The sequence below is a fragment of the Miscanthus floridulus genome, chromosome 4 (assembly GCF_019320115.1).
Source record: "Miscanthus floridulus cultivar M001 chromosome 4, ASM1932011v1, whole genome shotgun sequence".
Taxonomy (NCBI): Eukaryota; Viridiplantae; Streptophyta; class Magnoliopsida; order Poales; family Poaceae; genus Miscanthus; species Miscanthus floridulus.
In genome coordinates, this window is record NC_089583.1 from 81787244 (window position 1) to 81800454 (window position 13211).

Below are 13211 nucleotides of genomic sequence, written 5' to 3' on the forward strand. Positions count from 1 at the left end.
AATAAACTATACTGAAATATGAAGGGAGTATTAGTTAGATTAATTATTGAATTTGCTCGCATTTACATATTGAAGAAAAAGAAAGAGGGTAAAATGGTACCCAGGAAAATCCAATATGGGCGCTAGACCTCTCTGATTCACTGAGCCGAGGCCAGCTTTAGAGAGTAAAAAAAGAAAGACATGAAAAAAATAAAAACTGATAAATCCTAAAATACACATGCCCCTGAATAAGGGTTAGATTGGTTCTTCTTATAATTTATCTTTTTTAGCTAAAATAGTTTTTTTTTCTTAATAAATAAATCGAAACAGTATTTTAGCTTATTTTTTTCCCGAAGCGAACGGGCTCTCTCCGCCCCTCGATTTCCTCTATAAAACAAACTGCACTGCTCCCTTGGTCCTCCGAGAAGAAAGGAACATAGAACATCACAAGGAGAGACCTCGATCCGCACACCTCACGCCGGCCAGATCTAGCCTTCTTCTTCCTCTCGCCCAAGGACAACGATTGCCTAACATCAAACAAGAACCGAAGAAAACATAGCAAAACAACGCGCACCACGCCGGCCACTTGCACGCACGTATAGCAGGGCGCGCGCATCCGTGCATGGGGTTCCTGGACCAGCTGTGGGACGACACGGTGGCCGGGCCGCGCCCGGACTCCGGCCTCGGCAAGCTCCGCAAGTACGCCTCCTTCTCCCCCTCGTCGTCCGCGTCCGTGGCCGCGGCCGCGCCGTCGCCGACCGCAGAGGGGGCGGCAGGCGGGCTCCTCCGCGCCGCCCGCCGTGACGCGGAGCATCACCTATGCTGCGGCCCGCGGCGCTGTCCGTCATCACGTCGCCGCGCAGCGAGTCCAGCTCCGCGCCGTCGTCGCCGTCGCCGGCCAGCGGCGCTCCGGACTCGCCCTTCGGCGGCAGGTGACCGGCTCTCTCCATCTTCTTCTTCTTCTTCTTCTTTCAGTTCTTGCTGTCTGTGTGTCGTAGTTTCGTTTGAAAGGTGTTCCACATGAAACTGTCAAAAATCACAGTTGTATGCTCTGTTTTAGCGGGATTACGATATCTGTAGCCAATTTAGGCTACTTTTGGATAGCTGAATGGTGGAGATCCGAAACGAAGCACCGCGTTTAACACCCTGCTGATGTTGTTGTATCTCTGTACGTTGCCATCCCTGATGCTGCAGCGACGACGCCCAAGGGAGAGGGCTGGAAGAAGCTGCGCCGGAAAGGCAGGATGGCCGACGGCGGCGATGCCCCCGGCACGCCGAGGAGCCCCACCGTCTACGACTGGTGAGTACTACTCCGTACCTCGCTTATTGTACGGTATAAATCGCCTCTATATACCACAGATTTTTCTGAACGTACCGTACCGCGAGTGCTACGATGGTATAGGAGTAGTACGTGAAAATGACTAGGACATGCAATGAATCTTGCTTGGATTTGGTAAGATATCATCTGATCTGCGTGTCTCCGACTCCCACGGCAGGGTGGTGATCAGTTCGCTGGACCGCTGAAGCAGCCGGGCCGGCCCAAGACGACAACTGCACAAGCAAACCATCAACAGCTAGCGAACTGCCGAACTGAAGGAGGATCTGGAGTTCTGAACAGAGGGGCCATATATATAACCTCTTTCAGAGCTTCCTGGTGACGGTTCTGTTGTAGTATACGTTAACGGTGTAGTATGTCATCTTCTTGTAAATCTCCGTGTGAGGCCCTGCTGATTTTGTAAGCTGCTGCTCCGTACTACGCTCGGCATCAGCTCGTGCATGTCACCGTGTACATTGTCTTCCAAGCCTTGACGGGCAAGCGGGCAGCAGCAACACAAGGTCGTGCTGTGGCCAGCCTGACCAGTAGTGCTGGAGAGAGTGGTACATATAATACTCCTATGTACTAATCCTGTTGCTGTATGAGTGGCTACACGCAGCCTCCTCCCCTGCTTCGTAGTTTGTACAGGGTACTCCAGTACGGTTTTTGCTGTGCCGTGTACTAGTAATGTAAAATGTATAATCCTACGTACGCAATGCAAACAATAATGCGTGGTTGAGTGTTGTGGATATATCCAGTAACACGCTTTTGGCAACATCTTGGCTTGTCTTCCACAGAAGGAAATATCTTATCATCATGGGCGTCGATCTCTTCATTGCTTAGTGCGTTCCGGTACCAATAATTCAGTCCGCCCATCGCACTCCTGAGGTCAAACCGGTGTGGAATTTAGCTTCGATGCAATGCCACCGTGCTAGCTCTTTCTATTGCAAAGTCAAGGGGGTTAACTTGATGACGTGCGACAGACACAGCTCTGGTCCGTTCCGGCGACGACAAACAGCCTGTTCGCTTTTGGTTTCGGCCAGTCCAAATCAACCAGCCAACAGTGTTTTTCTCTCACAATAAACCAGCACCAGACAGCCCAAACCAGCCCAGAAACCAACCAGCGAACAGGCCGAAAGTTCCGTGCCCACATCGCTGCTCGCCGTGCCGTGGCGCGCCGGGCGCAGGTGGTGGTGATCCCCACGGACACGGAGATGCTGTCGTGCTCTCATCAGTCCGGCTCGCTCCCTGCCGGTACGGGACGGCACAGCGTGTCAGCGTTGCTGTTGCCTGTCCTTTTCGTGAGCTCCCTTTCCCGCGGCCAAGCTTTGGCCTTACGTAGCTTTTAGGTGAGGCTGCTGCGTCTGCGTGCCCGGATTTCTGGCCTTCGATGCAGCTTACTCCAAGGGAGGTGTAGTGCAGTGACTCTGCTTTCTTTCTGCTTCCCATTCCCATGTGAATAGGCACTTAGGCAGTGGAAGTGGAGTGGCTAACCTCGCCGTCACGGCATCGTTCATGTTATATATACGGTATCTCTGATTATTTCATGTAAGAATGCAATAATTTGGCAGCCTCTGTAAATATATAAAGGTAATCATACACACGCCTTTCAATTTATTTTACAAGTTTTTCACCCATTCCTTGAAACAGAAAAAACATTTAGAGTACACCAGCAGTACGTCAGACATGATACTTGACCATACCAATAAGGAATGTTTTGGCTACATCAAGTAAAAGCTGAATGGCCAGAGCACTCTTCTCTCTTCTATCATGTCTGATACTTGACCATACCAGTACCATAACAGAGCACTCTTTACGTTGATGGCTTGATTAACTGGTTGCCAACTTATATGTAGAACTCAGTCTCTCTTCTATGTAGTCACCACTCTTGATAGGTGCAAACCTGAAAAAAAAAGTGTCAAATTTCGATAAGCTAGCGAGGAAATATATAGACCAAACATGTGTTAACATAACCAAAGCGGACCTTGCTGGATATGCCTCACTGCAGCAGCTTTCCATGCATTTCACCACTAGATTTGGGCTTGGATCAATGAAGAAAGCAACCTGATATAATAATATACAAAAATTGTTGTGTGAAACTGAAATGTATGTACTACTTAAGCTCTCTCCATCACCGTCTGGCAAGTAACAATAAGCATGTAACTTATTGGTTGAAGTGCTCCGATCCTCTTAAAGCAAAGAATCAGAGGACGTAATAAAAGGCTAAAATTAGGATACTTAAACGCTTAGCAGAAATTATGAATTAAGTAAAAGTTCTTTGGTACTCACAGAATATCTCTCTTTCCCAACAGGGACAACACGGTGCAATGTAGATCTGCAGGTTGTAATAGAAGCGCATTAGAAGATTCTGACACACGGCCTTTTGCTCTCGTAGGAAAGACATGGAATATAAATGACAAGGAACCAAAAGAATATATAACTCAATAACCTTTCCAATATATTGTATAAGTAACAAAGCTATCATATAGTACTACTCTACTAAGATACTCATCATATTAACTACAAGGTTGTATGCAAGATGTTCGCCCTGTTCGCTTGGCTTATAAGCCATACTTTTTCAGCCAATGAACAATATTTTTCTCTCACAATAAATCAGCCAACAGTACTTTCAGCCATGGCTTATCAGCCAAGTGAACAGGGCAATTATGGACCAGAACAAACTTTATCTAATAAATGGTTAAATTTTATCATGCAACTTTGAAGAGTGGCACATAACAATTTTTCAAGTTGCCAGTGCTCAGTGCTCACACAGTGGACTTACACGGGAGAACATAAGTAATAAATGATGATACCTGAAAACACAGTTAGTCCACCTTTCTAACAAATCGCCAATATTGACAATAAGGGACCTACAAGTAAACCAGAATAAGACGATACCATATATACTGAGCCATGAGAATTATATATCTACAGGGTATACAAAACAGGATTAAACAAGTTACGAAAACACAGCAAGCTAGGATATATTAGAGGGTAAAGCACTTGAAAATTTTGAGTAAATATGTTGAAAGGCTATTATTGTATTTTGGGATTGCTGTTCATAAAATCAGGAAATAAGTATTACCCATCAATGTGGTGAACATCTTCCCAGATCTGAGGATGTCTATCTTTTTCTCTGCATATCTACAAGGTACAAGTAAAAGATCCATAATTTTTTGACCGAACAAAAAAGATCCATAATTTACATGTGAGCATATAAAAAGAGTTATCGTGTTTCATCGTTCTAAGTGAATATAGGCATTTTTCTAATGATCATATAAAAAGGATAGTACTATGTAAATTCATCAGTCTGAACTTGTGAAAAAAACTATGCCTGCAAGCCAGGTGTTCCATCTGTTGCTAAAAGGGTTAGCATTCCATAATCCGAGTGCGCTGCTGCACCAAAAATGTCTTTGTTGTCTGGACCATTTACGTCACCTGAAATGCAATAATTAGGTTCTATTGCATATAACCTATAATAAAGCCAGAAAAAAGAGATGAAATTTACCCGCATAGTGTAATAATCGAAGAAATGCTGAAGGGGGTTCAAATGCACCGTTCTTGTGAAAGAATTCAGCGTCAAGGTCCAAACTCAAAGCAATTAGGGACAATATTCCTTTGCCTGTAGTCCTGGAAAGGAAGAGCAATACAAAAGATAGAAATAAGAGAAACTTTGAGGTTGGTATATAGTACCACAACTATCAAAGATATATTGTTTATTGGATACTCCCTCTGTTCGGGAAAGCATGCAAGCCAACTCTAACACAGTCGGTTGTCCCATAAAGCATGCAAATGTAGCTATCTAAACCATGGATATGGTGGGTCCTATCTCAAAAAGCCTACAGATACAACAGAAAAAGAAGGAGAAGTGGTTCTATCTGCTCTCGATGACGGAGAGAAAGGGAGGATCAGAGGGGTAAATGAGTCTTTTGGTTTTCTACTAGCGTTGCCTTGGCATACATATCCGGGTGGAGGGAGTAGTACAAAACAAACAGAACTTACAATGCATTTGCATGGTATGATTGCATAGTCTTTTTCCAGGAAGGGAAGAGTTCTGCAAATAATTTAGCTAGATGAGGATTGAGCAATCGTTTATTCTTTTGAAAAAAAAAACAAATTAGTAGAATGGATATCCCATCAAACGATTAATGTTCATCATATATAAATGTAGAACAAATCTGCAGAAGAACACCTATCCTTGGTAGTACATGACAAATAAATACCTTCACAAGGCCACTGATTAATGTTATTCTCCAAATTTTCCTCATCCATTGGGCCAATATAAAATGTCTCCTTGGAATCTCCTACATAAACTTATCACTTGTCACAATTGTGGATCTCAAATATATCAAAGAAATTTTAAGAAGTTATGATATCTTATGAACTCTCAAAAGTGTGTGGGCTGCGGTGAGGATGTGGGGAATGGATTTCACACAATTTGTTTGTTCTGTTTGGAAGTCACTAGTCCATCGATCGATGCTCCTATACGAGCTAGAAACTTAGGAAACATAAACATTTGAATTTTGTGTCTAATACCTACAAATTTATCATTTCACATTCTCTATATGATGTGTTTATTTTCTAACACAATACACATATAGGTACTTTGTAATCTTTATCTGGTTGTGATAAACTTATCAATTACTCTACGTGTTTGTTCTAATCCGTATATCTATAGTTCTTCTTCCTCTGCATGACACCTCCATGTATTTTTAATGTGCATTTAGTTAAACTGTAGTTATGGTGGCTCTTGTTCTGGTGGTGTCTCATGACGTCATGAATCAAGAATTAGATTTTTAAATTTTGATCATGTTTGTAGCTACAAATCTTTTATCCTCAAGTTACATTGAAACTCTTGTACTTACTATATCTTTCATTAAAAACTCTTGTTCAAGAGGATATTAATATTCAAGCCCCTAATAATCATTGTTTACTCCAAAAATATCAAAGAGCATAAGGTCATAGTTGACTTTGTATGCTCTAACCTCGTTGAGTGCTAATCAAGATTTTGAATTTTCATATAAAATAATTAATCGTGTAGTATTATTTTTTATAGGGAATGGAGCGGTTACAGTTATATTATCATTGAACATGTCATAATATTTCAGCTTAGATTTATGAATCATCCACTACTAGAATCGACGAGTTTCCCTACAGTTTTTAAAGTTCCCTACGGTGTTTTGATAGTCCTAGGGAAAGATATGTTTCCCTAGAGTTGGGTGACAAAACCATAGGGAAACTTGGCTTTCCCTAGGATTGCACGTTTTGGTCGGGGCTGATTCTGAGAAAGAGGTGTCTCCCTTGCCATGCTGGCACCTTTCCCTACGACATGGACACAATTCCTAGGGACATTGACCCAACATGGCGCTAACATGACGGCACCAAAATTTCTCCCCTCCCCGCAGCATACCGCCACCGTCTCGCGCCAATATTTCTCCAGACGCTGCCCTTCTCCCGCCGTCGCCGCCACCACCACCAATCTTCTCTCTCGCGCACCAAATCTTCTCCCATTGCTGCCCCAAAGCTCTCCCGCCATCCCAATCTAGTGCGCCGCCACCAAAGCTTCCTACCGCTGCCCCAACCCATCCAATGGGGTGCCTCCCAAATCCACTGCCCTCGCTGGATCTGCAAGCACCCCAAGCCTAGCACCACCCAGCCCTAGCTATTCCTTTGCCCCCATCCCAATTTCGTGACCCAAGCGGGCTGCCGAGGTGGTAAGAAGGACCTACGGAGGAGGCGAGGAGAACCTTCTAGGGTGCTGCAGGAGGCGAGGGAGGTGCTGATTTGGATGAAAGAAGGACCTGCAGTGGAGGCAAGGAGAACCTGCAGAGGTGCTGGTGGCTTGCCGTTGCCCTGCGGAGGTGCTGGTGGCATGCTGTTGTCCTGCGGAGGTGCCAGTGGCCTGTCGTTGTGTTGGCAAGAAGGTAGGAATTGGCAATACCCCTACTGCGTGCTGCTGTGTTACTGACAAGGAGATGTGCTTCCTATTTCTTTCGTGCTACTGAATAATGGCTCAAAGTGAGATACGAATCTACTACATGGATTTAACCAACAATTAAGATGTATATATTGCTCATGTGTGCACCTGCAGCCTTTATGTTGTGTTTTGCATTTCTTATACTTCCTAAAAACAATCAGGAACTGTTTAATTGACTTGAGTGGTGCAGAGACTATTGTAATTGCTAAATTTGTTTGGTCCTGAACTAATCTTTGGTCATTTCCAAAAAAAAATAGAAATTCAGGTAGACTGGCTAGTGAGTTATAAGCTACTGAATTTTAACTAGGAAATATGTAAGTTATGGTGCAAACTAATAATTCCGCTTGATGGACTAGAGAAATATACCATTTCACATTTATTCAGATTCAATAACTGTGCGCTTGATTTCTTGTTTGTGATACAAAATATTACTGCACTACTAGTTGTCTGCTCATAGGCTCTACATGCTAATTTAGACCATTATCCGCTCTGAATATTAGTCATTCAGATCTGGAACTAATATACTTTGTCTTTCCATTATGCAAACTTCAGTTTGAAGTAGGAGGAGAAGATCTTGGCTTTGTAAGAAAGACTCAAATGCGATAAAGAAGGCAGGGATCTACATCTGTGCTGCTGTGCAAGAGAAGCTTGAAGGTGAGAAGCAGATTTATCTTTCACATCTCTTCCATACATTTGTACTAAATTATTAATTTTTAGTAGCACAAATTGTTATCTATGGGTTTGCTCAGGGTTTTAGATATTGAACAGGGGTTTATTATTGCTACAATAACTAGCCATGTCAATAGAAGACCGTAGTTGAATGTACGAAGGGTGGAATGACAATGGTTGTCATTCACATGAGTGGGTGCAGAAGACAAATGCTTTTCTAGACCATGCTTTCAGTCTTGTTCTTGATTCTAAAAAATTTGGAGTACTTTGCCCATGTTCAGATTGCGACAATAGAGTTAGACGAAGGAGACCTATCATGAGCTTGCATTTGTGTAAAAGAGGTTTTACACCTGGGTATACTATTTGGACTGAACATGGAGAGAAACCTTTTAGTGAGCCCACATTGGAGAATGCCAATGATACTGCTGATGGTTTAGATGAAATGTTAGCTGATATTGGCAATGCAATGCATACTGTTAGTGCTGAAGATGAACCCCCAGCTGATGCAAAGGCATTTTATGCCATGTTGGAAGCTTCACAAGAGCCCGTACATAACTACACTAGTGTTGCACAGCTAACCGCAGTTGCTCGGTTAATGGCAGTTAAATCACAACATAACCTTGGTGTAGAATGCATTAATAAAATATTGAATCTATTTGATGATGTCCTGCCTGAGAACCATAAAATGCCAAAAACATTTTATGAGTGCACAACTCTTCTCAAAGGTCATTGGTTCCACCCAATTAATGGAGTGAGGCAATTACAAAGGGTTAGACTAGTCGAAGTTGCCCATGCTTCTTGTAATCCAGCGAACGAACCTTTTGTTCTTGCTAGCCAAGTGAAGCAAGTGTATTATCTTCCTTATCCATGTAAGTCTAGTGCAAGCCTTAAGGACTGGTGGGTTGCATACAAGGTCAGCCCCCTTTCAAACTTGTCTATTCCTACAATGGATGAGTATGATAATGAAGAATCACCATGTGTGGATACCTTTCAAGAAGATGGTTTAGACGGTGAATTCGTCATAGACATTGGACTTGGCTTAGATGATATCATGATTAGTGATGGCTTTGATGAGATCAATGATCCAAATGAAATTTCCATGCTGACCAAACAACGAAATGGTGTGACAGTAGACAATGAGCCACCAGTTGAAGAACATGAGGGGTATAATACAGAATATTTTCTTGATGCCACACAAGTGGAATTCCAAGATCCTGATGACTTTTGATGGGAGAAGTAATACATTTATTTTGTTCCAACAATTTTCATACTTGCATTATTTCAATTGTTTTCCAGTACACTTACTCATGGTTGCTGCATCATATTTTCAGGGATGACACTCACACATAGAGTGTTACGCAGTCAATCTTCCAATGCTTCTAGGGAGGTCACGATTTCGAGTCTGAATGGTCCTGCTGATTCTAATGCAGAAGATCAGCAAACTGGAACTGGAATTGGCTATTTACGAGGATGTGCAGATCTTCCCCCCACTATTCCCAATGAGCAAGATCGTCCATTGATTGAGCCGGAAGGAAACTCGTGAGTTTGTAATCTTGCATTGTCATATTTATGCAACCCAACACTCATTTGATATAGCTAATTGATTTGTTTGATTATTTTTGGAGGCACTGGACTGTGGTAGAAGGAAGGACTCCTTCAAGTGTGTTAACATGTTTATTGAAGAAGCAGCATCCTGGTTTGGTTTAGTACAAAGGCAAGAAAGTACCATAACAAATATATATTAGTTGCAGCAATCTTTACAAAGCTATGGATGTTTATGCTAGATTGATGGAATGCTGGAATTTTAGTATCTATGGCCGTCACAGTTTGTTGTGTTTTGCATCTTTATGCTGTATGTCCTACTTCATGTAGAAATGCATATGCATCTACTAAGCAAGCTGAGCATGTCACTGTGGATAGAGTTGGAGGAGGTAGATACACCGCAGTAGCATCGAAAAAAATGCAGCTACGCCGTGTCTATAAAACAATTTTTATGCACATGGATACATCAATGCATTCTTTACTGTTCAATACATTTGAAAACTGAACCTACACAATTTATAACACAACAAGTTGTTTTTCTAAAATTTTGATTGCTTTACTATCATAGGTCGGTACCTTTGGCTCAAGTGTTAGAACCGAAACTCCAGATGAAACTATAAGTAGGATTGCTCGTGGAGAATTCCATAGCCATGCAGATGGAACTCCAAATGGAGTGGATGGAACAGCAAGTGGTGGAGGCACATATTCTCCTCCGGACGAAGCTTTTCCGTTCTTTTGATTGTCATCGAACTATGTGCTGCAGCTAAGTAATAGTTAGGTCTAACACCTGATGGAGGAGATAGACTTTTGCAAGCTAAGTAGGCAACTGTTGTTGCTTATTTTGTTTAAGTAATAGTTAGGTCAGCACCTGATGGAGGAGATATCTTTTAGAAGCTAAGTAGGCATGTCTACTAGGCTTTATATTAACAGACCTATAATTGTCTTATGATGATATAACTCTAAATTTTCGGTCCATGGATTTGGCCTTTAATTAAATCAGTTCTTAAGTTCCTATTCATGTGTGTGAATCTGGATTATAAATAATTTCGTAATAATATTTGAATTCAAATATGAATTATGTATTCATGATTTGAATTTGAATGTTGTGCTTGGGTCAGCTGGTTTCCCTACAGTTCAAATTCCTAGGGAAAGTTTTCTGTAGGGTAATCACCTTTCCACGTAAGCTTTATCAGGGCCATCTTAGGTACTTTACCTAGGGATGCAATTTCCTAGGGAAAGACTGTTTCCCTACAGTTTCCACATAAACGGTAGGGCACATCTCTCTTTCCCGTCGCCGCACTCCCTAGGAGTCTTTCCCTACCAAATACTCTAGGGAAACTACTTCCCTACCGTTTTCCGGCCTTTCCCTAGGATTCTAGGCCCAAGGGAAACTCGTTCATTCTAGTAGTGATCTAAAAATAACAACTTATGCTCCCTCTGGTCCAGCTTATAAGTCATTTCACATAGGTCAAGAGACAAACTTTATAATCTTTGACCAATAATTTGGCTAATACATTTTAACTATTGTAATACAAATTTGATCCTATTAGATTCATAATAAAATATACTATTCAACAATCATATAAGTTTATAATCATAAACAATATAGTATAAAATAAATAAATGATCAAAGTGTAATTTAGAAGATCATGTCATGTCAGAAGATGCCTTATAAATTGGACCGAATGAAGTATAAATTATTATCATGGATATTGATAAAAAAAATTAAATAATGTGTTAGTGTATTATATAAGAGTCATTAAGGAAACATTTTTCATGATTGCTAAAACATAAATATCTATTTATGGCTTATGCATTCATGTTTATTTTAAGTTAGTTTCTAATATTAATAGAAGGTTGGTAATTTAGACGTAGATTTGAGGAGATATTTATTTTATCTTTTATAATGTGTGAAGCAATAACTTAGATGTCAATTTGTACATAGACTATCTATCATAACAGCGGGGTGATAATATAGATGCAAATATAGGGAATTAGTTTAGAGTTTGATAATGTCATAGGTGACATAATTAGTAATGTACGTATATGTAAATTTAACGGACTCCTTAGGTAACCTATCATAATGACAGCGTGGATAACTTAGATATAAGATTAGAAGTTGCTTTAATTGTTTTTCTATAATGGTATTGGTGGATAATCTATATGTAGATTTATATGTTACTCCAATGGTATAATGTTTTTCATAACAGGGTTGTGTAATTTCTTACAAGGCCATGTTTAGATGTTGTAGTAGTAGGAAGTTTTAGGACTCATAGACGTGCAAAACCATGGTTTAGAAATAAGAGATTTAGAGTGGAGTTTATAAAACTTCAAAAGACTACTACAATTTAACACTACTAAGGTTTTCAAGACCTTTCAGTTTGTTAATTAATTACATCCAAACCTTTCGTGGCACTTTAATTAAAATCAAATTATTTGTCAAACCATGGTATTTTTGTAAAACTCTAAAAGTATTTTGCATCAAACAGGTCTAAGGGGTCAATGTTGTTGTTGTAGTGGTTATGCTGCTTGATGTGAACTCCGATCCTGACCTCGCGACTCGGGGGAGTCGTCGACCTTCTCGGAGTAGGGCCAGGTGTAGCCCCTGTATCTGCTGTTCTTCCCCAGCGCCATCTTCTCCTCCATGGTCTGCTCGAAGAACTTGCGGCTGTCGGCGAACACCCGCTCCAGCAGGGCGCGCTCGATCCCGTGGTTGATCACGTAGAAGAAGCCGTACTCCACGCACGCCTGCTAGACGCTTTGCTTTTACACTGTGTTAGTATATATAGGCGTAGCTGCGTTATGACAGCAGGAAACTCTTGCAGAGAAGCAAGGTATACGTATGGCAAGGAGCGGGGGCTCGAATGCTCGATGGGACCTGGCGGATGGACTTGGCGGCGGCGCGACGGTCGGGGGACGCGAGGTCCACCACGGGGAGGTCCAGGCGGCGGCCGGCGGCCATTGATCGATGACGATGATGTCCCCTGCTTAGCTTGCGCGGCCTCGATCGATCGAGGGCGAGGAGGCGCACTAGCTAGGCTCCCCTCTGTGCTGCTAATGCTCTACGAGGGTAGAGGCTTGGCTGCTGCTGGCTTCACCACCGATCGATTTTATAGCACAAGTAGTAAGCGGAAGCGTGCCCGTTTCGTGTTTGCTCGAGGCACGTCACGAAAGAGCTGATACCCAGAGGAAATACGCATGAGTACTCAAACTCTAAAAAATAATACGCATTAGTACGATCCTAGTGGGTTATAGAACAGGGCATGCGATCCACGCTGACAGCGAAACATGGGGGGAGGGGGAGCATCATCGTCTTTGTGTGTCAACACGGGTCTGTCAAGATCGAGCACGGCCCAGGCCCACGCTATGATTTGCCCGGGTGTCTCCTCAGTTCGCGGTCAGCTGTACAGCAGCACACACGCGAGTACGCTGTATGCTCGTGTGGCAACATTCAGATGAACTTGCAAGTACTTGAACGACACGATCGAGTATGCGAGTACCAAATCGAACGCCCGATTACTGATCTCATTGCAGGAGCATCATAGTCAATGGTAGGCTGCTGGCAGTTACTAGTAATGAATAATTTTAAGGATCCTGCAAGGAGGGTGCAACATGGGGACGTAGCTCATATGGTAGAGCGCTCGCTTCGCATGCGAGAGGCACGGGGTTCGATTCCCCGCGTCTCCATTTCCGCTGCATGCAGCTTTTTCTTTTGACATTCCTTTGATA

At 42.3% G+C, this 13211-nt stretch overlaps 1 protein-coding gene, 1 non-coding gene and 1 pseudogene across 2 annotated transcripts; 2 read left to right on the plus strand and 1 right to left on the minus strand.

Annotated features, from left to right (window-relative positions):
* Positions 1–407: 407 nt before the first annotated feature.
* On the plus strand, positions 408–2069 carry LOC136551849 (dormancy-associated protein homolog 3-like; annotated as a pseudogene).
* Positions 2070–2509: 440 nt separating this feature from the next.
* Positions 2510–12548, minus strand: LOC136551850 (2-oxoglutarate-Fe(II) type oxidoreductase hxnY-like). The gene is made up of 11 exons (XM_066543392.1): positions 12361–12548; positions 12035–12230; positions 5518–5598; positions 5297–5348; positions 4803–4924; positions 4629–4732; positions 4380–4438; positions 4108–4164; positions 3584–3629; positions 3279–3358; positions 2510–3197 (listed from the first exon to the last, which is right to left on the minus strand). Exons 1-11 carry the CDS (start codon positions 12442–12444, stop codon positions 3125–3127), a joined length of 954 nt encoding a protein of 317 aa, XP_066399489.1. The 5' UTR covers positions 12445–12548; the 3' UTR covers positions 2510–3124.
* A 548-nt stretch (positions 12549–13096) lies between these two features.
* Positions 13097–13169, plus strand: TRNAA-CGC (transfer RNA alanine (anticodon CGC)). Its single transcript has one exon. It is a non-coding gene; the product is annotated as a tRNA-Ala (tRNA).
* The last annotated feature ends 42 nt before the right edge of the window (positions 13170–13211 follow it).

Excerpts from the sequence above, each read along its gene's own strand:
- LOC136551850 (XM_066543392.1), bottom strand. The coding sequence starts at position 12,444 with ATGGCCGCCGGCCGCCGCCTGGACCTCCCCGTGGTGGACCTCGCGTCC. Across the intron at positions 4,925-5,296 it reads TCATACCATGCAAATGCATT|GACTACAGGCAAAGGAATAT; the intron begins GTAAGTTCTGTT and ends CTTCCTTTCCAG. Across the intron at positions 4,439-4,628 it reads ATGGAACACCTGGCTTGCAG|ATATGCAGAGAAAAAGATAG; the intron begins GCATAGTTTTTT and ends TGTACCTTGTAG.